Raw genomic sequence first — 21,856 nt, forward strand, 5'->3', positions numbered from 1 at the left:
TTCCACTGTGAATCACTCCGCTGTTGTGGCCACTCTGATGGGAAGCTACAAGACACAAAGAGAAGCTGGACTCTATGGCGATTCAGCAAAGCACCACATGCAAACATTTCCCTGCCATGTGGGGACTTCAGGTAGGACCAGAGAGGCCCGTTCAGGCAGAAAGTGCCATCAAATGACCTGACTGGTGCAGCCAATCATAGCATTGCACTGTGGACGCAATATGACATCACTATACGGTACTGTAAACGTACGGCTGACGCAGCAAATCCGTTGAGAGAAAACCCTGCCACATGCAAGGCCCCCAACATTAGACAGGTTTCTCCCTAAATCTTCTCTTTAACGGTACGTTCATATGGGGCGTAATAATCTGCAAAAAATCCTTAGGATTTCAAATACAGCAATTTTCACCTTTCGCATTGCAAGATCTGAACTGCAGACTTTCTTCCACGTTGCTGGCACTGTTGTGGCAAACCCACGGCCCCCTCCGTGGACATCCCCTCCGAGAATCTGCACTAGGATCTGAGCAGTCCATTGTGTGAGCAAACACTGGGACCAACCGTCAGTACACTCACCAATCTCATTCTCTTTTTCCAAAATGGCAAACTGGAGGTTGGGATGACTGAGGATGAGCTGCCGAGCCGACGCCAGTCCTACGATTCCTCCCCCGACAATGACAACATCGTAGGTGCTGAAAGAGAAATAAAAGAGGACAATCAGCCGGTTTACAGTCACCACATGTCCAGGAAGATGAGATACGTGGAGATGTTTGACAGGTTCATTGTACTGGAGAGTCACAGTGATAAAGCTGCTTTTTTAGAAGATAGCCGTCATGTATGTCTCCCGATCTCCTCCATACACATGCACCTTCAGCATGGCTGAGCATTCATGTATGCATCCTGAATGGGGAAAAGAGAGCGAGGCCTGTATTAGAGCAGATGAGGCTGACGAAGCGTTCCGTCCCGACAAACGCCTGCTCGTCAGTGAAGGAGACCGCTGCTATTACATGCAGCGATCTCCTCCACAGTATAGAGAGCAGTGATCGCTACGCCATGACTCGTCTCCATACACAATCATTATCTGCTGGCAGCAGAGCGCAATCAGACGGCATGATCTGCCGCTGGCAAACTATTTTTTTAGCCTGCTTAAAAATTGCGATTGCTCAATGAACGAGTGCTTGCTCGTTCATCTGGTAATCCTCTGGATTGATCGTGGGGATCCGACACCCGGGACCCCCGCCAATCAGCGGTTCGAGAAGTCACTAGGGCTCCTGTGAGCGCCGCGGCAAAGCACAGCGCCGCACATAGTATAGCGGCTGTGTTTGGTATCACGCTCAGTTCCATTCACTTCAATGCGGCTGAGCTACGCCTAGGTCATGTGGCGTCACAGGAAAACCACGGCACTCACAGGAGCTCCGTTGTTTTCTCAGCTGATCCGCGGGGGTCCAGGGTGTCAGACCCCCACCGATCATATACTGATGACCTATATAAAAATCTTGGAAAGCCCTTTAAGTACATTATTTAACCCCCTCTGCTGTCACTGGTGACCACAAGCTCAAACAGCACACCGTATCTCAGCATTTCAGTCAGGCTTCAATGTGACATCTACTAGTTATTTATTGAAAGAAAATCAGTCTAGAAATCTCAGTTTTCCAATCTGACACTCATGCGCGCAGTCGCTGTTTGACCCCCAAGGGGGAGAATTCTATAGAAGGGTCTGGCAGAGTCATCCCAATTCCTTTCTACAGCGATACACATATTTAAAGGGGTACTCCCACCTCATAAAGTTATCATTGGGAGATGCCTTCACTTTAGAATAAGTGGGACCCTATCCGATCCTGAGAACAAAGGGGCTTCCGGCGGTGCAATCAGGTGAATGTGGCCAGGAAATTGTTCTGCAGGGGCCACAGCGCTGAATCGTCGTTGCAGCCCTTCATTCTCATAACAACTGAGCTCCCACAAATCCTGCAGTGATGACATATTCTAGCAAAATGACTTCCCGATTTCCGGATCAATAATCTGTGTGTCGATACTCGCCCCCTTTCCTGTACCGTGCACCCGATCGGACTCCACGAGATGTGCACTCTAATGGCTGGTTTGTGGGCACAGCGGGCGGATGGGTCACTGATCCGGAGTCGGCGGGTGGATGGGTCACTGATCCGGAGTCGGCGGGTGGATGGGTCACTGATCCGGAGTCGGCGGGTGGATGGGTCACTGATCCGGAGTCGGCGGGTGGATGGGTCACTGATCCGGAGTCGGCGGGTGGATGGGTCACTGATCCGGAGTCGGCGGGTGGATGGGTCACTGATCCGGAGTCGGCGGGTGGATGGGTCACTGATCCGGAGTCGGCGGGTGGATGGGTCACTGATCTGGAGTCGGCGGGTGGATGGGTCACTGATCTGGAGTCGGCGGGCTGATGGGTCACTGATCCGGAGTCGGCGGGCCGATGGGTCACTGATCCGGAGTCGGCGGGTGGATGGGTCACTGATCTGGAGTCGGCGGGCTGATGGGTCACTGATCCGGAGTCGGCGGGCCGATGGGTCACTGATCCGGAGTCGGCGGCTGGTGTTCTGTACATATACCAGGACTTGCGGGAGGTGACAGGTTCCCCTTAAATCTTACTTTCTGCTGCCACATACACAAGGACCGACTTTTGTTCGCTCAAAATCATAACATGCAAATTAAAAGTCCAGAGCTGTTTATCTGCATAGATTCCGGCGACGCGCCCGTCTGTAATCCACATAACGCGGCGAAGATTAATTCGTCAGCAACAAGAAGGGTCAAAATCCGGGTTTAATATATCGGAGGTCAACTAGCGAAAACTGAAGGCAGCAAAGCGAGCCGCTGCCATTAAAGGGGACACGAGCTCGGCGGTGTCCTATCCGCTCATGTCACAGACCCTGTTAGATTCGTGGTGCCAGATTCGGCAGTGAATCACAAACCGCCTGGACCACCAGAGCTTCAGCGCAGGAACAGTGACGGTTTTGTATTTGAGGGTGTTCCGGGCCTTCTGTAAATGGTTTCGGCTCCTGGAAAACCCCTTTAAAGGGCTCTTCCCACAAAGAATCCTTATCCCCGATCCGCAGGTGTCTGATCTCGGTTTCTGCGGCCTGGACGCGCTTGTTTCTTTTTTTCGTCTGCCCTGTGTGAACTGCGGCACAGACTTTAACTGAGAAGCACCAGGAGGCGGCACACACAGGATCTGTACTAAAACTGGCCGTGTGAACAGGTCCTCATCCCAACCAATCTGCTGCTGCTGCTGAAATGTGCAAAACTGGACGGAAAATCCTCTGCGTGTGAACATAACCTAGAAATAATATATATATTACAGAGAGGATGGTCGGGCTCTTAAAGGGGTTTTCCAGAGTCCCAAAAAACTGGGTGGAAATGTCATAAACTACATTAACCAGTTACATGCCAGGCTGCTTTGCCAAACTATGCTCCTGTCTCTGACAAGGCATGCTGGGACTTGTAGTTTCACAACACTACACAGACCCGCGCGTTACCTGTGACAGCGGACCCCATATCCATGCAGCCTGGGGCCCCCCAACCCCAGCTGTAAGGCTCTAGTGGCCCTCGCGCAGCACAGCCCCGCCATTCCCCCCCGGAGTCACTCAGATCCCTACGGATTCCGTCAGCCAATCACAACGCTCCTCCAATAACACAGGAACTTCCCAGCCAATAAGAAATGCGTATTCTTAGCCAATCACAGGATTCTATAGAGATAAACACAGACGGCGGCTCTCAACCAATAAGAATAGGGCTGGGAGGGTTCTCTGACCAATGAGGTGAAAACAGGAAGAAAAGGTCAGCTAGTGAGAGTGCAGGGACAGAGGTTAAAGGGCAGTGGGCGTGGCGATCCGCAGAACACAACACATGACAGAGACAACTGGAGGTAAGATTGTAGCCGTGCAGCTGGAGGCTGGTGATGGCCGCTCGTGTCCGGGGATCTGTACCCGGTGTGGACTTTTGTGAGAACCAGTGCCCTGAGCAACCAATCAGGAAGCTGCTCTCATTTTCTAAACGCCTGTAAAGATGAGAGCTGGAGTATGATTGGCTGCTCTGGAAAACTGCGTCAATTTCCCCTTGCACTGTGTAGATCGTGTCTCAGATCTGACTACTTTATGAAATCCCCTGACAACTGCCAATTACAGGAAGCTAAAGATTGCTGGAAATTACTTCAGGGAGGTGCTCAAAACTTGCAGACTTGTGCCAACCCCTTAAAAGACAGGCCACACCCCCCAAAAAATCCACATTTGTGTGCCCTGTAATGCATAACCTCCCCCCTCCGCGGCGCCCCCATAACCGCCCCCCTCCGTGGCGCCCCCATAACAGCCCCCCCTCCGCGGCGCCCCCATAACAGCCCCCCCTCCGCGGTGCCCCCATAACAGCCCCCCTCCGCGGCGCCCCCATAACAGCCCCCCTCCGCGGTGCCCCATAACCGCCCCCCTCCACGGCGCCCCCATAACAGCCCCCCCTCCGCGGCTCCCCCATAACAGCCCCCCCTCCGCGGCGCCCCCATAACAGCCCCCCCTCCGCGGCGCCCCCATAACAGCCCCCCCTCCGCGGCGCCCCCATAACAGCCCCCCCTCCGCGGCGCCCCCATAACAGCCCCCCCTCCGCGGCGCCCCCATAACAGCCCCCCCTCCGCGGCGCCCCCATAACAGCCCCCCTCCGCGGCGCCCCCATAACAGCCCCCCTCTGCGGCGCCCCCATAACGGTGCCATCCACGATGCCCAATAACAGCCCCCCTCCATAGTGCCCCATAACGGTGACATCCACAGCGCCCCCCATAACGGTGACATCACGGAGCCCCTTCAAGCAGCGGATCTGCAGGGGTGCAAGAGTCATACTGCCGCCGCTGCCGACCTGAAATTTGAAAACCTGGATAATCCAGTGTTTTACGCTGTGAGAAGCTTCGAGCTGCAATTCTAAAATTTCCATCCTCAGTGTCTTATTTGACATTTTCCAAACATTGTTCTTGGCCACAAGGTGGCGCTGTGGTCCCATACACTGTGTGTAGCTTCTAGCCGGGTATTGTGTAAGGAGCGTGCTCCGTAGTGTCATCAGTGGTGCTGAGCTGCAGTACCCGGCACAGCCACACGCACATGGGTGGTGCTCTATCTATTGGTGCCCAGCAGGGAGCACCATGGCCTCCTTGTTCTGCTGATTATTGGGCTTCTAGGGGTTAGACCCCACAAATCACACCTTAGACAAGTCACAACCCCCAGCATGGTACGATGTGTTGGGAGTTGTTGTTGTCCACTGTCCTACACTGATGATGTTGTCTTTCTCCAGGTTGATCACTATGATGTTCCCTCGGTTTGTGGCGCAGCGTCTCCCTCCCCCGTCTGGGCGCAGGCACTTCTGGGGGTGGCTGAACGCCGTATTCAACAGGTGAGACGAATCGTGCTCATTAACCCTTACATCACTGATACTGTTCTGGGAATTAAAGGGTGTGTCCAGGGGGAGTCTTTTTTTTTTAAGAAACGGCTCAGAGGGGTAAAAAAAAAAAAAAACACAATACTTCCCCCAACACTCCTGTTCTGAAGCTCCCCAGATCCACGCTGGTCTCTGCGTTCTGGTCCTGTCTTAATACACACAGGAAATGCCACCGTCAAGTGACAGCCATCTCCTGGAGAGGGAAGCAGAGACCAGTGGGGACCCCTAAGCATCGGAACAGAAGTGAAGGGGCGATTGGTGAGTACTGCATATTTTATCTGATTTTAACCCACTCTGGGCCCTTAGCTAAAAAAAATATTTTCTTCCTGGACAACTCCTTTAAATGCAGGATCAGTTCTCTGCCCTTACATTCTGGATCATCTGCTGTGCCATTCCTTTAATATTCCCACTAGAAGTTTATGAACAAATTGCTAGTAGTTTGCAATAAAGGTCTAGATGGGTGTTACCTTTGGTGGGGGGGGGGGGGGGTCGGGTCCCTGCAGTCTGACACTGGCAGCAATGACTAGATAGTATCAGACTGTGCAGGGACACACCCCCAACTGGTAACAACCATCTGGACCTTCATTGCAGACTGCTAGCAATGAATTCATAAACTTCTAGTAGGAATAATAAAAGATGCCACATCACAGAGTCAGAAGAACTGATGCTCCAGAATTGTTATTACACAGGGAATGCAAGTAGAGTTCCTCTTTAAGACATTCGTGTTGCCCCAGGGTGGAGTTCAGCTCGCTCTATCCTTGGGGGCGCGTTCTCTTGTGCTCAACTGTGACAACTGCACAGAGGGCATCCTGGTGGTCAGAGCCCCCCCCCCCCCCCCCAATGGTCTGAGGGGGCGGAGCATGATGGATCCACTCTGTAGTGTCCTGTCAATCCCTGTGTCATGCTCCGCCCCCTGCACTAGGCATAACACAATGTATGCGTTTGGCCTGGGGCATTTCGGCGCAGTCCCTTCCTATCATATTCCTACTGTAATCTGATGAGCGAGGAAATTCTTAGAAGACGGAATCATTCTCCGCGGGCGGCACGCCCTTCTCGGGCCCTTTGTTCGGTCTTGCTGAAGCATGGAGGCAGATGGCAGCTTGTGGCACTGTAGATGAGTCATGTGATAAGCCGCAGTCTCGCCCTTCCATACGTGATCTGACGCTCAGAGCGAGATACAATACGGTTATTGTGGCGGCTCAGGCGTAGGTCACCCCCGCGATCCTTTATCTGGAGTCACTCGGCTCTAGAGACAGCTGCACCTGGTCTGTGTCTTCAGAGCAATAAGACACCGGGGGCCTCTTATCTGGAGCGCGCAGGTAATCAAATCTGAGCCTGCGATCACTCAACTTAATCCGGGAGACGAGCAACAGCAGCAAAACAGCCGAGAGCACGCCTGGCAATGAGGAGCACAGAAAAACAAGCGGTATCCAGGGGGCTCCCGACCTTACAGCATCTCTAGCCGCCAGCAGATGGGGGGCATGCCAGCCTAACCCCCTGATTATCTAATGTTTGTGGGGGCCTCCCGACTCTCCCTCGATAGCCCGTCAGGAGAGAGAAGGTCAGACATGTTGGATCCCATCATGCCCGATCCTTCTGTTCTCGGGGAGAGAAGAAAATGTGTGTGCTCAGAATACATGCATGCTCGGCTGAGCATTAATGTATATGAAAAGGGGGTGCAGGAGAGAGAGCTGCCAGCAGAACCAGCCCCGTGGCCATCAGGTATCTTGTGTATGGCCAGTTTATTGCTTGTTAGGCTGACCATTATGCCTGCCGCCCCCTCCCCCACCATACACATGCACACTTGGCTCAGATGCTGACCAGTGATGCCTTATTCCCATGTCTTGCATGATCCCCCCCCCCCCCCCATATACCGTCCAGAAAGGTAATCCAGCACGCGCAATCCTTTGTCTATGTTAAATCATGCATACTCAGCTGAGCATGCAGGTTCCTGGGGGGGGGGTTACTGTTAGTGTATGTGGTGATATTCAGTGCGGTTCAGTCATGTCGCATGCTGCCCTTTGGGTAAGTGGTCATTGTTTATGGTAAGTACTTTATATGCCGCACAGGACCCGTCGGTGTGGTCCACCTACTGCCAGGAGCTCACGCCTGCTTCTACCCCCCCACAGGGTTGATTACGAGCGCATTAAGGAAGTTGGCCCTGACCGCGCGGCATCAGAATGGCTTTTGCGCTGTGGCGCTAAAGTACGTTACAAGGGATTCGATAAGTGGCAGCACGATTACAACGGACTCCCCACCGGGCCCCTGGGAAAATACAAGATTCAGGGCATCGACGCCACCGAGTCCTGCATCATGTGCCGAGGATTCGACTACCTGGGTGAGGACGGGATGTGCGATGTAAGGAAAAACTCTGATGTCATCATGTGACAACACAGATCCAGCAGTGACAATCACCTGTTGTAGTCGGGGGGGCCACACACCTTCAGGAGCTACAGAGCGACTGCTCATTATGACTCCCACATGCATGCTCGGCTCAAACAGTGGGGAGTAAGCTGCTGCCAGACCCTTCTCATCTCCAGTCAGAAGAAAGGATTGGGCATGCTGAAATCCATCATCATCTGTACGCCCCAATACACACGAGATAGTCGCCCAGCCCCATCAAAATAGTCTGCCACAGAAACGTTACGAAGCACTTCCGTGGCATTTCGCTCCGTGTCCCCACACCACAAAACAATACAACATGCTCTATTTATTTTTTTGCAGTGTGGACAAATCGCGGACCCATTCAAGTTGAATGGATCTGCATCTGTCAGCGCCGGCCACGTGGACTGAGGAGGTCAGGGTATTGTTGGGGAGCCTAAAAAATATCCTGGGAAGTTTTGGGGTCAAACTCTTCTGGTTCTTTTCAGACGGTCTGGAGCATCTCGAGGAGATCAAGCTGTGTAAGTGCATGTACATCGAGGACGCCTGTCTGGAGAGAATAAGTAAGATCGAGAACCTACAGGAGAGCCTGCAAAGACTGGAGATCATCACCTGCGGCAACGTGAGCGACAAAGGAATCATATCGCTGCACTCCTTGAGGTGGGTCACTAGCACGGCGGGTTGCAGGACCTAGCATTTGTAGATGGGTTCTGGTGCGATATGCTGTGAGGTCGCAATTCACATCTCGAGTCATCCTCGTCTAGCTAGCCATTAATAGAGTAGTTCCCCTTTAAATAAGATCCGTGCACATTGTACCTGCGGGCAGGCCTTCTTGTAGCCTCCAGGTGGCGCTCTTGTTTTTTTTTTTTTTTAAATACATTCCAGCGTGATACTGAAAAAGAGCTTTGTTTTAGAAAAATGCAGAGTTGTACAGATAAAATAGATTTTAATAATGACAAGTGATGACATCACAGGCGGCGTCCTTGTGCATTCACCGTATTAACGTGATCTCTGTCATTTCCAGGAATCTGCAGTACTTATTTTTGAGTGATCTGCCAGCGATCAAGCAAAGGGATGCGACTGTGCAGCTGCTGCAGAATGCCAACCCTTCGCTGCAAGTCGAACTAGATCTGGATTAAGCGTTTTCTGGACTTCTTTTTTTTTTTTCTTGCATTTCCAAGAATTCACCTTTTTGTGGATTACACGGAGAGCGCCATTTTTGAGTATAGAGCTATTTGCAAAAGCTTGCAGGTAGAGGGAGCGGCACTGCTTTGGCGGCGAGCACATGCATTTCTGCAAACTTCATTTATATGACTGGAACGGTCGAATAATTTTCTGCAACAGATCTGCTGCGCGTGCATGAAACCTAACGCTCACTAGAGATGAGCGAATCCACTTCGGATGACGCAGCCAAAGTCGATTTGCATATAACTTTGTTCTAATACTGCACGGAGCTCCTGCCACTTGGAACTGAAATGTTTTTGTTTTTTTTACAGTAGAAATTAATTTATGAAGTTATTACGCAAAGTCTTCACGTAGCAATAACTTCGGCTCATCGGAGCCAATACATTCTAATACGGTACAGAGCTCCTGCTCCGTACAATATTAGAACAAAGTTTTATGTTTCATCCAAGGTCGATTCGCTCATCCCTAGTGTCAACATTAATTACAGTCGATATGTCACAGGTGCAGGTCACACCTCAGGGCCCTTTCTTGCAGGAGGTGGTCGCACATGCGCTGCTTCCTCCACTTCTATGAGAGTAGGCATGCTTGGCTATTTTCGGAGCTCCAGTAGAAGAGCCTCGCGTCCACTCCAGAGGTGGGGCCCGCACGTATCGGACACGTATGGCATATCCTGTGAGTAACGCGGCCACTAGACAGTGTATGGACCGAGGTTGCACGCTGTGCGGACACCGCGTACAGAACACTATAAGTTTTAAATGCAATGTTTGTCATGATTCGCGCATTAAACACGAGTTCTCATAAAACACTTCTGCTCCTTCAGAGTCGTTCTCTGCATGGTGAGGCTCCTGAACAACCTTGTGAGGATTTAGCAAAGTCCAGCGGTTTTTACGTCTTTCAAATCTCCTGCGCTGTCGGAGGATGTGACTAATTTATGACGGGGCTCGGAGTTGCTGTAGATTTGTCTTTATTTGCACCTGAAAATGGCACAAATGAAGATAAATGTGGCGGACACACTGTCCCCACCATGCCCCCTTTTTAGAGTGGCACAGATACAGCACTTGCGCTAAAATTTGTTGCTAATGGCGTATAAAAAAAAAACTGCAGTCACAACTTTTTGAGAGATGCAAAGAGATGCTAGATCAGGGATGGCCAACCTGCGGCTCTCCAGCTGTTGTAAAACTACAACTACCATCATGCCCTGCTGTAGGCTGAAAGCTGTAGGCAGTGTGGGCATGCTGGGAGTTGTAGTTTTGCAACAGCTGGAGGGCCTCAGGTTGGCCATGCCTGTGCCAGAACTTTGTTCTTGTGATCGTTGTGGTCCCAGAGTTACCAGTGATACCACTACGCCATCTCGAAAGACTGGGACCGGAGGTGCTGGAAAATGGAAATGAGCGGCAGGGAGCAGGCAAGTATGGATTTCTTCACGGGTCCCACTGGCTGGAGGATTAAAAACACATCCTGGACAACCCCTTTAGGCTTATATTATTTGACTGTAAAGATGTCCGCATTCAGGAGAGCAGAGAGAGCGGGGCTATAGACAGAGCCGTCTGAGAGCTCATGTGATGATTTTACACTGAATGGACTAAGCAGCATGCAATGTATGAGACGTTCACAGCTGCAGGAGACACTTTTTTTCATAAAAACCATTTTCAAATATTTTTTTTTGTTTCAGTAAATGAAAGGCCTCCAAAAAGGTGTCCACAGCTGATAAGCAACATGTAAGAGATTCCAGTATCTTTCCTCTACACTGTCCTCAGGCGTCTTGTTTACTAGAAGACAACGCGTCACCTGCAGATATATTCAGGTTGATGCCCAGGAGACCTCTGTACATTACAGATCCTGAGGGTCTCCCTGCAGCTAATTGTCTGGGGGGGGCTTCTCCCTTAGGAGACCGTCTTGTATGAACGATACTCACTGCTCTAACACGGATCTAGAGATTACAGCCCGACCCATGGTTGTATAGTATTTTCCTTTGGGTAATCTCAAACCACTGCTAACCTGTGTATTCTTATCTTAGCAACATATGATTGATGCAGGTTTCACCTCTGGGATCCGCACCTGTCCTGAGAACAGGAGCGCACAGACCCCCCCGATCTTCAGGTCCGCAAAAGATAGAACATGTCCTATTCTTGTCCGCAGCTTGCGGACAAGAATAGGCATTTCTATAGGGGTGCCGGGCGGGTGTGTTGCGGATCCGCAACACACCACGGACGTGTGAATGGAGCCTAAGGCGAGCTCGGGGAGGACAGAAAACTCCTGTGAGCAGAAGGGCCTGACCACTACTCTCTCTTCACTTCTGTGGGAGTTGTTGCACTAGTTGGTTAAGGTGGGACAACCCCTTATTGTTAGAGGGGTCCCAACGATCGTCTGTAGACTATGGGGGGATAGAGCAACAAGTGTGTAAATGAAGCTACACGCTGACACGAAGATTGCAAAGACGAATCTAAGGATTGTCAGTAAGGCCACGTTGCAGCATGTAACCCCCAGTGACAGCTGCTGCAAAGAATCCCAACACGACTGGATCCCAGATCACAATGCGAGTTGCATGCAGTCAGACTGCCGCTCTAACACAGTCACACCAGTCTTTTTGGTCGTGCGCCTTTTCCTGCGGCACCAATGACACTAGTTGGTTTGAAGGAAGACGTAATTGCGGGACGCTGTACGGATCAAATACACTTTATTAACACAGAAATATCAAGTAAAAATATATATATATTGTGTACAAAGTTCATTACATTTAGATACATTGTATATCCGTGTCTCGTCCCTAATGTGTGGACCGTCGTCATTTTTACTATACAGCCCCAAGAGTGTCCATTTGTTTTGTTTTACGCTTAATTTGTAACGGGGTGAAATGCGATTCCAGCAGCGGTTTAATGAATAATGAAAATCGCCTCTGGATAACTTAATGCCCAACGAATGAAGGTCAGAACATGGCGGAGTAATCCGGCTTCTCGGGACGCTGGCAGGGCAGACATTCACTACGTCTTATCTCACCATCAGGACTTCTCAATTAACCCCTTACTTGCTAATCAGTAAGAAGGGCGATTGTGGCAGGAAGCCTCGGCACCGCTTTCTAAGGTCATTGTGCAAAAAAAAAAAAAAAAAAACACAACATGCCCAATCCTGTATGGGGATATAGAAGCATCTGTGTGAACGAGCACAGGATGGCGACGCATGCGATTATCACTGACGGCCTCTATGATCAGCTTATTACGACTTAGAAGCTGGAGAGCGCGTTGTGTAAGGCCGTCCTTAGTTTTGCCATTGGAGCCACATTTGGAAGCGGACTTTATGTAACTAGTTGGGCCGGGTAAGTTGATCTGGAGATTACAGCCCCTGCTGCTGCCATTACGATGCATGCTGGCCTGGCACAGCTTCATTCCTATAGTACCATGTTACCCGCTGCACAGCCGCCCGTCCATTTGATCGGGGCCAGCTGGCAGGGGGTTGCAATCATCTCACACGGGGTGGATGTTGGTTTAGGAAGCCCGTACACAGAGCAGTAGTGCGATGCACAGCCGAGAAACGGGATGCAAATTTGCGCGCACCTCTACCACAAATTGCCATAATTGTTCAATGTGGTTTTTGGCCTTGTGGCTTGTACGGGTGAAGCCGACTGAATCCATGTATCATCTGTACAAGACCCTCATCTCAATACAGCAGAAAACTAGTACAACCACCATTAGGAGAACTCGTAAGGCCTTATTCACACGTCCGCTCCGTCTGTGAAAAGACAGCCAGTGCTTGGTCCATGAAGCATCCGATTTTGCATGTGCACTGCTCGGCTGAAAAGAGCGTTTCCAGAGCATTCCCCACCAACGCTCCTGACAACATGGAAGCGTTAATAAGCTAGGGATGAGGAGCGAATCTATTTGTCTCATTAGCACGATCTCTCAAGCTGTGAGAGGCTGTCCCCATGGGTGAAGAAGCGCACACCTGCCTGTTAATTGACAGGGCCGGACATGTAGCCTACCCATGTATCCAAATTCAGCTTCAGAAGCAGCGACTGCGCATGCGCAAATACATTTCTAGGTCACAGGTGATGAACTCTTACTAATGAGACAAGCCAACATTAAAATCAATGGATACGTGTGCTATCCAAGGAGAACACGTCTGTAATTTGCTGACATGTGAATAAGTCCTTACTTGACATTTGTGATCTTTTCTTAAAACTGCACTTTGTGCTGTTCCTCTATTATTCCTCCTACAAATGTATAAATAACTTAACAAATGGTTGTCACCAGCTGGGGGTGTGGCCTGCAGACGTTCAGTGTCCAATCAGTGCTGACTGTGTAGGGACACACCCTTACACAGTGATGCCCAGAATTTATTCATACATATTCAGGAGGAATAACAAAGGAACGGCACAAAGCATTTATGAGAAAAGTTGCTCCAGAATTGATATTTCATGGGGATTACAAGAATTTACTACAGCAGATGGGTCAGGGGCGGTGGCGGCAGACGGGTCAGGGGGCGGTGGCGGCAGACGGGTCAGGGGGCGGTGGCGGCAGACGGGTCAGGGGGCGGTGGCGGCAGACGGGTCAGGGGGCGGTGGCGGCAGACGGGTCAGGGGGCGGTGGCGGCAGACGGGTCAGGGGGCAGTCACACCGTCACCACCTTCACTTCCATTATGTTGTGATGTGCCACATTTAGAGTTGCCACAACCAAGAATTTTTTTTTCTATCACTAGTAGTTATCGGATCGTGTTCCTATAGGACTGCTTCTGTGGGGAAAAAAAAATTCTCCGAATTTCTCTATGAAGATCTTTTAATGTCGTAGATAAAGCCCTGAAATATGGGGTATTCTATAACACGACCCACATTGTGTACTGGGATTTTTTTTAATACCCACTTCACTACAACAAGATTGGGGTGGGAAATGTACAAAATCCTTAAATTCGCAAAACCGTCGCCACTTTTGAAAAACACACCTATGAGTGTGGCGGAGAACTGTTGTACACGATGCCAGAAGTCTACGTCAGATCCTTGCTGGAGTGGAGAGATTTCATGTTATGGCGCACAGATCCCCCTAAAGGGACTTGACTATTTCAGGCGTCAAACAGTCCCAAGTCCCCTTTTCTACCTTGCCATGTGACAATATTTAGTCGCGCGTCCGGTTTTACGCCATGTCCGCCAGTTCGGTGAGGCGGTGGCGTGGCCCTGGCAGATTTACTAACAATTACGCCTGAAAACAAGAGTAAATATTAGTGAAAAACTACTCCGGCAAGGGGCTGGCGCAGTTTTCATGCCAGACGCAAGGACTTCCTCAGATGCGCCTCGTCATAAATTAGACGAATCTAGCGGCAGCACGGAGGGGGAAACTAAGACCGGCGTAAAAAGCCGCTTTTACCAAATGTGCCCTTATGTATTGCGAATGGCGAGCGGGGAGAAATCCACTAACGGACACCGCTCGGGATCCGGTAATTTGAAATCCGGATACACATTAGACGGTCGGCCGGTCATTTGTCGGACATTTATCAGCTTGAAATGTGCTAGTGGCCAGAATGCTCAGAAAATGGCACTTCTGAAAGCGCTGTAAATGTAAAAAAATGTAGATTATTATCCTACTCGTAATAAGAGAATGAAACTGGCGATGAGTGGGCAGAGCTGAGCGGGCATGAGGATGGTAGTCTGGACCCCCATAGGACTCTGGTTTAGGGATGCTGGTTCGCTGCTTGTGGCAGAAGACATGGCTGCCAGGTAATGCACGTGATATTGGGATGTGATGCTATATGGGTAATGGAATATGCAGCAGCAGCTCGCAGTGAATTGCTCGCAGCGCCATAGTGGGAGATACAATCACACCTGCCCTCGGCCTCAGCGCGCAGTTTATTAGCATTTAAACGGCCGGATCCTATAAATGACTTTCAAAGGCCATGCCTGCTGTTTACCGGAATACGTGCCGCCTCTCATTTACCCCCACAAATTCCTGACGTTCTGTTCCAGGAGCAATAAATATTTAACCAGTCTCTTTCTGCCGCTTAGATGTTGGGGAAGCGGTAGTTGAATTTTCGGGTGTTGTAATATTTCTTGCTCTCCAGCGCTGGTAAGAGGTTGCTGTTGGTGAGCTGCGGCAGGTGCTGGAGCTGCAAGAGAGGGGGACGCCAGTTACACAACGGCAGCCGAAATATACACCGACGACATTTAACCCCTTAATGACCCGGCCTGTCTGGGCTTTCATTATGCAGTTATTCTGTTTTTGTCTTTGCTTTTCAGCAGCCAAAACTTTTTACCACTACTGTAGCTGTGCGAGGCCTCGTCTTATGTGGAAACATTTTTTATTTAAAATATTAATATATATATATATATATATATTTATATATATATATATATATATATATATTTTTTTTTTTTTATAATACTATTAAAGAGAACATGCCAGCAGGATCAACCCTATTACATTAGGCATACTGCCTGCAAATTAAAACTACACCCGTTTGGTAAAAATTGGTTGCAGCGTTCCCAAAAACATTTATTTCTTTATGCAAATGAGAGCTTCAGTGCACCAAGGGGCGGGGCCTGGCCCTTCAGTGCACCAAGGGGCGGGGCCTGGCCCTTCAGTGCACCTCAGCTTTCCAGTGCAGGCCACACCCCCCTCAGTGCACTAAAGCCATCAACGCCACAACCAATTTGCACATCACAGGTATCATTTTAAATCAGCAAGATCAACCCCAGCAGGCAGCCTGTCTGGTGTAAAAGGGTCAATCCTGCTGACAGGTCCTCTTTAAGGGATTACTGACTGAACCAACAGGGCATGCTGAGACACCAGAGTTCAGAATCTGTGAATGTAGCTGAAGGATCATTGCCAAGCAAACCAAAGTATTTATGAAGTTACTCAACTTTTTACATCTCAATGTAATTCAAGAATGTTTAAACTTCATCTTCTAATGTAGATGCTGTTTATAGAATAGACACAGGAGCTTACAATCTAAAAAGGGAAAAGTGGGCTCTTTAGTAAAACATACCCCAGGGAAGTACTTTCTGTTAAGTCTGGTCTGCTTTCTGCTGACTTTCTCGGGATCTTTTGCAGCATCTGCCTCTTCACGGATGCTGTCAAAGTAGGGGTGCTCCAGAAGCTGCTGACACGTCAGTCTCTCGGAGGGGTCCATGTGCAGGCAGCCCTGTGTGTGCAGATACAGGTCAGGAGGGTGGACACATGGTGCAAAACCATTGTAAGTGGAGCCCACCGGAGTGATCACTGCATTGATGGTGACTGGGATTGTTTACAGTACAAAGGAAATCTGTTCTAAATTTTACTGGAGAAGCTTAAAGGCTATGAACACGTTTGACATGGGAAAAAGATTCTTACAGATGTCAGTGGTTACCTTGGGTGACTCCGAGCACTCGGTTTCAGGTTGCTCTGATATCCTGTTTACAACCTGCTCTCATGTGGACATGTCCTCCCAGTAATACATGCTACCTTCTTCCCCATACCTAGTGTGTGCTTTTTTTTCTACCTACAGTCTGTGTGATCTACCCTCCTTGAATGCTTTCCCCCTCCCCACTCTCTGATCTGCTGTGTACAACGTCCTCACTCTCCTTGCTGCTTTCTCTAAGGCCTAGTTCACACGAACGTATGGCTTTTATAGTTTTTTGCGGTCCGTTTTTCACGGATCTGTTGTTACGTTTTTGAGTTCCGTTGTGTTTCCGTTCCGTTTTTCCGTTCTTCAGTATGGCATATACAGTATACATAGAAAAAATTGGGCTGGGCATAACATTTTCAATAGATGGTTCCGCAAAAACGGAACGGATACGAAAGACATACGGATGCATTTCCGTATGTGTTCAGTTTTGTTTTGCGGACCCATTGACTTGAATGGAGCCACGGAACGTGATTTGCGGGCAATAATAGGACATGTTCTATCTTTCAACGGAATGGAAATACGGAAACGGAATGCATACGGAGTACATTCCATTTTTAATGCGGAACCATCGAAATGAATGGTTCCGTATACGGAACACAAAAAAACAGCCCGTACACTTGCAAAAAAAACGATCATGTGAACTAGGCCTAGTTCACACGAACGTGTGTGATCTGTGGCTGTATTGCGGGCCGCAATACACGGCCACAGTTCCGTGTGCATTCCGCATCACGGATGCGGACCCATTCACTTCAATGGGTCCGCAAATCCGGAATTGCGGAAAGGGACCCCTCGGAAGCACTACGGAGTGCTTCCGTGGGGTTGCGTCCTGTACTTCCGTTCCTCAAAAAGATAGAACATGTCCTATCTTTTTGCGGAATGGGCGGATCGCGGACCCATTAAAGTGAATGGGTCCGCAATCCGATGCGGCTGACCTACGGCCGGCGATCGTGCATTGCGGCCCGCAGCACGGGGGTTCGTGTGAGCTCGGCCTAAGAGAAGGGAAGGGGAGAGCAGAGAGAGTTGTCAGAAACAGGAGCAGAGCTCTGACGGATGTAGATCAGATTCAGCAGCTAGGTGAAGGATTCACACACACTCTGTAGGAGCAAATGGTAAGCAATTTTTAATGAAGACTAAAAAGTTTCTTTTTGCATTTAGGAAGCAAATGAACAATAAAAAAATGTCAGTGCAAAAGCATCTATAGCCTTTAAAGATTGTAGAGAGTTGTTCAGAACTGCGGAAATACAAGGTGCAAATAAATCTGCACATACAGCGACCATGTTGTGAGATCTCACCAACCTTTCAGGCTATCTACAATTAAGCTGGCAGCCATTTCTCCTAACTCCCTATACACAGACATGCTCAGTTCTCTATAGGAAGACTGAAATAAGCCGCTGCAAGACGCCTCCGGCAGTGGCTTATCTCCAAGAACAAAAGGATCGGCCATGTGGAAATACAACAGCCCGATCCTTATCTCCCCGACTGCAGCCATTGAGGGAGAGTCGAATGGTCCCCAAATACAGGAGGTGGTTTGGCACTCACATGGAAATTGGTGGGTGCAGCGGACAAGCATTTAAAGTGCGTGTGGCCAGCTTTATCTGTATGGGGCTAATCACGCTCATTTTTATCACATATCCAAAGAACAGGGGGGGGGGGGGGGTAATCCTCATTTTCGTAGCATTTTTATCACATATCCAAAGAACAAGGGGGGGGGGGGGGGGGGGGGGGGGTAATCCTCATTTTGGTAGCATGTAAATAATTCACTTTCACCCGTGTGGCCAACTTATATATTCAGTCGCATCAAAAAAAGAACTGCTGTTTTACCTTCATTAGTCCGAAGGCCTGAGAGGAGATATTTGGAAATCTGTGTTCCAGGGGCTCCTGCAAATAAAAAGGACATAATAAATGGTACATTGCCGGTGACTATGAGGAGAGGAGCACAGAGCTCATCGCTTTATCATTCTATTTTTTTTAAACTTTCAAAACTTTTATATATGCATCAAGCTGTGCACCTAATAAGTTATACAATGTTGATCTTTTATAATATTTAATACTTTCTATTCTCCATCCAAAACTGGCTCTGCAGTCCTGGTTTAATGCGTGTTGAAAAACGAAAAAAATCTCTTATGACTTCCTGCAACAGCAAGATGCTGACGTATCAAACGCATTTTTGGTCACACAACTTATTTATTGTATGCACTTATATAGCACTACTATATTCTGCAGCGCTTTACAGACATTAGCATTAAGCTGAGGCTCATAATCTAAGTTCCCTATCGGTATGTCTTTGGAATTGATGTCTTAGCCTAAGGCTACATGCACACGACCGTAGTTTTTGCGGCTCGGATGCGGACCCATCCACTTTAATGTAGCCGCAAAAGATGCGGACAGCACTCCGTGTGTTTTCAGCATCCGTTACTCCGTTCCATGGTCCGCAAAAAAAAAAAAGAATATAACCTGTCCTATTCTTATCCGTTATAGTTATATTAATGGCTGTCCGCGCCACGGTCGTGTGCATGTAGCCTAAATCTTAAGGCTTCCCTCATCACAGACTGTTCTTCTGGCTGTTAGGCTCGGGCTATACAGCGTTGCTGTTGTAACACAAATGAATGGGGTTGCAGAGTAAAATACAAAAAATAAAATAAAATCGGCACTGCTGGATTTTTTGCAACTCGCACTGTGATCCTATTTGTTTCTATTGGATCACCACTACTCTGCAACCTGGCTGCGACATCGTCACTCTGTAGCCCTAGCCTTAAAGGACATCTGTCAGCAGATTTGTACCTATGACACCTCTTGCATGTGCACTTGGCAGCTGAAGGCACCTGTGTTGGTCCCATGTTCATATGTGCCCGCATTGCTGAGAAAAATGACGTTTTAATACATGCAAATGAGCCTCTAGGAGCAACGGGGGCGTTACCGTTACTCCTAGAGTCTCTGCTCGCTCTGTACTATGAATGACAGGACCAGGCAGGCATTGTCACGCCCTTTAAGATCACATTAGAATTTCATTCATATTGGTATTTTGCTCCCTCGTATGACATTTACTTACAGTGTTTTCGGGGTCCGGTATGCTGACTCCACTGAAGAACTGGTTTGTACTGAAAACCTGTTGATGTCGAGGGATCAGATCACCTACATGGATAAGAAAGGGAGCGACAGGCGTTACCAAAGGGCGGCAGCTGGTCGGTGGCGTCACCCCGTGACATGGTTCACCTCGCTTACCTAAACATTTCCTAATCAGGTATAGCTGATCCACGTCAGACTTGCCAGGCCAAAGTGGAATTCCAGATAGAAGCTCAGCAAAGACACAGCCAATGGCCCAGACGTCCACGGGGGGCCCGTACTGCGTGTCTCCTACCAGAAGCTCGGGGGCACGGTACCACCGGGTAGCCACGTAATCTGTGTAGTAGTCGGAGGGCCCAGCTGTTCAGGCAAAGACATAGAATAAGTCCAGGCTTGCAGAATATTAAGAAGTAATAATAATGCACTCAATTACCCAGATGAGGGTGCACCTCTATTGTCAGAGGATAGAAAGCACGTGTACTCACTCAGTATTCTGGCAAATCCAAAATCGCAGAGCTTGATGACGGAGTGCTTGGTGATGAGGATGTTCTCCGGCTTGACGTCCCGGTGAATACACTGGTGACATACAAGGTTCGTCAGCTTAACGTCAGTCTTGTGGCTTTATTTGGCTGATGTTCCCTCATCTGCACCCGCTAAGCGGCCTCTCGATCCCCAGATTATGAAGGGTAAAGGGGGAGGGGCACTGTATGCAAATAAGGAGGCCACAGCCCTCTCAGCCAATTAGAATTGGCGTGAGTGCGTACTCGGTCTGTCTGTAAGAATACGCAGCAATGATGCACAAAAACATTCCACGAATGGCTCCAGCAGTTGTTTAAAGGGGTATTCCGGTAACATGTCGTATGTCCACTGTTCATGAGAACAGGGGGTCCCGTGTCCCCCATCTAAATGCAGCGATGGTTCAGCATGCACACAGTCCCTCCATCTGAAGTCAGCCGAGTACAGCGCTCGGACGTCGTCGGCAGTTCCACAGACTCAGATTAGGAATTTAAACCAAGCAACTAAGGGGTTAAACATGCGACGAAAAGGCTCTGAGAACAATTTGCTAAAAAGAAAACGTGAATGATCAGAGAGGGAGACGAGATCTACCTAGAAATGCTAATGGCGGGTAGATTTGGCTCCGGCGGGCCTGTGGGTGTGAAAAGTGCAGGGCAACCCTGACATTATATCTGCCCTGGAGGGGTGCGAAAGGATTTGGAAGGGAGATAAGAGCTGGTAATTGACAGGTGAAGGACGCCAGTGCCAGTCACACAATACACAGACACTGGGGGCAGAGCGACTGCCCGCACTTAAAGGGAAACTTCAGTAAAACCTGGTTCTCTGATGCAATTATTCATTAGGGAATTATCTTTGACCTCCATGGCAGCCGTCAGCCTGCAGAACAGCACGTGGCCGCAACCTGCAGGAGAATCCATCACTCCCATCATTATTATATCACAGTCCAGGGAGTCCGTCCTTGTACTCACGTTGTGCTTGTGGCAGAAATTGACGGCTTGCAGCGTCTGCCAGGTGATGCTTTTAACAAGGTGTTCGGGGACCCTGCAAAACATTAAAAATGGCGGCAAATGTCAGACGTGCGAAAACCAAAATGTTCTATAATGTGAGAGACTCAACAGGTACGTCCACACCGGACACAATCTGCTGCAGTATTATGTCACCCAAAATCGAAGATGGGCTACATGCGGATTATGCAGCAGATTTCTTGCATATTCCAGTGAAAGCAGCAAAAACTGCACAGAAATCTGCAGCATATAGACATTTCTCAGTGTATTCCACGCAGATTCTATATCCGACAAGTGGATGAGATCTCAGCGGGTTAACACCATAACATCAATGAACCCGCAAGTCAATGACAAAATCCTCACCGTATATATGCCCTGTGTGAACATGATGTGAATGGGGACCACGGAAATCACGTGGCTCAAACTGCAAGCACCTTGTGTAGATCTACTGTCTAGACCTGAGATTAGATAGATAGATCTATAGATGATAGATAGATAGATAATATAGATAGATAATAGATAGATATGAGATAGATAATAGATAGATAATAGATAGATATGAGATAGATAATAGATAGATAGATAGATAAATAGATAGATAGATAATAGATAGATAATAGATAAATAGATAGATAATAGATAGATAATAGATAGATAGATAATAGATAGATAATGATAGATAGATAATAGATAGATAGATAATAGATAGATAATAGATGATAGATAGATAATAGATGATAGATAGATAGATAATAGATAGATAGATAATAGATAGATAGATAATAGATAGATAATAGATGATAGATAGATAATAGATGATAGATAAATAGATAGATAGATAATAGATAGATAGATAGATAATAGATAGATAATAGATAGATAGATAATAGATAGATAATAGA

The 21,856-nt window shown here is 48.6% G+C and overlaps 3 protein-coding genes and 1 long non-coding RNA gene across 6 annotated transcripts; 1 reads left to right on the plus strand and 3 right to left on the minus strand.

The window, feature by feature from the left end:
• Positions 1-6: 6 nt before the first annotated feature.
• Positions 7-3,663, minus strand: LOC120984436 (L-2-hydroxyglutarate dehydrogenase, mitochondrial-like; the record flags this gene model as incomplete). The annotated part of the gene is made up of 3 exons (XM_040413359.1): positions 3,503-3,663; positions 573-688; positions 7-45 (listed from the first exon to the last, which is right to left on the minus strand). Coding segments are annotated over exons 1-3 (247 nt in total), but the record flags the coding sequence as incomplete, so codon positions are not given.
• A 163-nt stretch (positions 3,664-3,826) lies between these two features.
• Positions 3,827-8,996, plus strand: DMAC2L (distal membrane arm assembly component 2 like). Of its 3 annotated transcripts, none has more exons than XM_040413361.1 (5): positions 3,827-3,891; positions 5,295-5,393; positions 7,568-7,776; positions 8,309-8,480; positions 8,845-8,996. In XM_040413361.1, the coding sequence occupies exons 2-5, from the start codon at positions 5,305-5,307 to the stop codon at positions 8,957-8,959; spliced, it is 585 nt and encodes a 194-aa protein (XP_040269295.1). In that variant the 5' UTR covers positions 3,827-3,891; positions 5,295-5,304; the 3' UTR covers positions 8,960-8,996. The 3 variants fall into 3 exon arrangements, with proteins under 3 accessions (XP_040269295.1, XP_040269294.1, XP_040269296.1); XM_040413360.1 differs by lacking the exon at positions 3,827-3,891 and adding an exon at positions 3,908-4,025; XM_040413362.1 differs by lacking the exon at positions 3,827-3,891 and adding an exon at positions 4,046-4,070.
• On the minus strand, positions 8,987-11,079 carry LOC120984439. The gene is made up of 2 exons (XR_005775263.1): positions 11,049-11,079; positions 8,987-9,519 (listed from the first exon to the last, which is right to left on the minus strand). It is a non-coding gene; the product is annotated as an uncharacterized LOC120984439 (long non-coding RNA).
• Positions 11,080-13,623: 2,544 nt separating this feature from the next.
• CDKL1 (cyclin dependent kinase like 1) lies at positions 13,624-21,238 on the minus strand. Its single transcript, XM_040413364.1, has 7 exons — positions 20,919-21,238; positions 19,920-20,010; positions 19,594-19,794; positions 19,421-19,503; positions 18,193-18,249; positions 15,973-16,128; positions 13,624-15,093 (listed from the first exon to the last, which is right to left on the minus strand). Exons 1-7 carry the CDS (start codon positions 21,000-21,002, stop codon positions 14,989-14,991), a joined length of 777 nt encoding a protein of 258 aa, XP_040269298.1. The 5' UTR covers positions 21,003-21,238; the 3' UTR covers positions 13,624-14,988.
• Between the last annotated feature and the right edge of the window lie 618 nt (positions 21,239-21,856).

The sequence above is a fragment of the Bufo bufo genome, unplaced genomic scaffold (genome assembly GCF_905171765.1).
Source record: "Bufo bufo unplaced genomic scaffold, aBufBuf1.1, whole genome shotgun sequence".
Taxonomy (NCBI): Eukaryota; Metazoa; Chordata; class Amphibia; order Anura; family Bufonidae; genus Bufo; species Bufo bufo.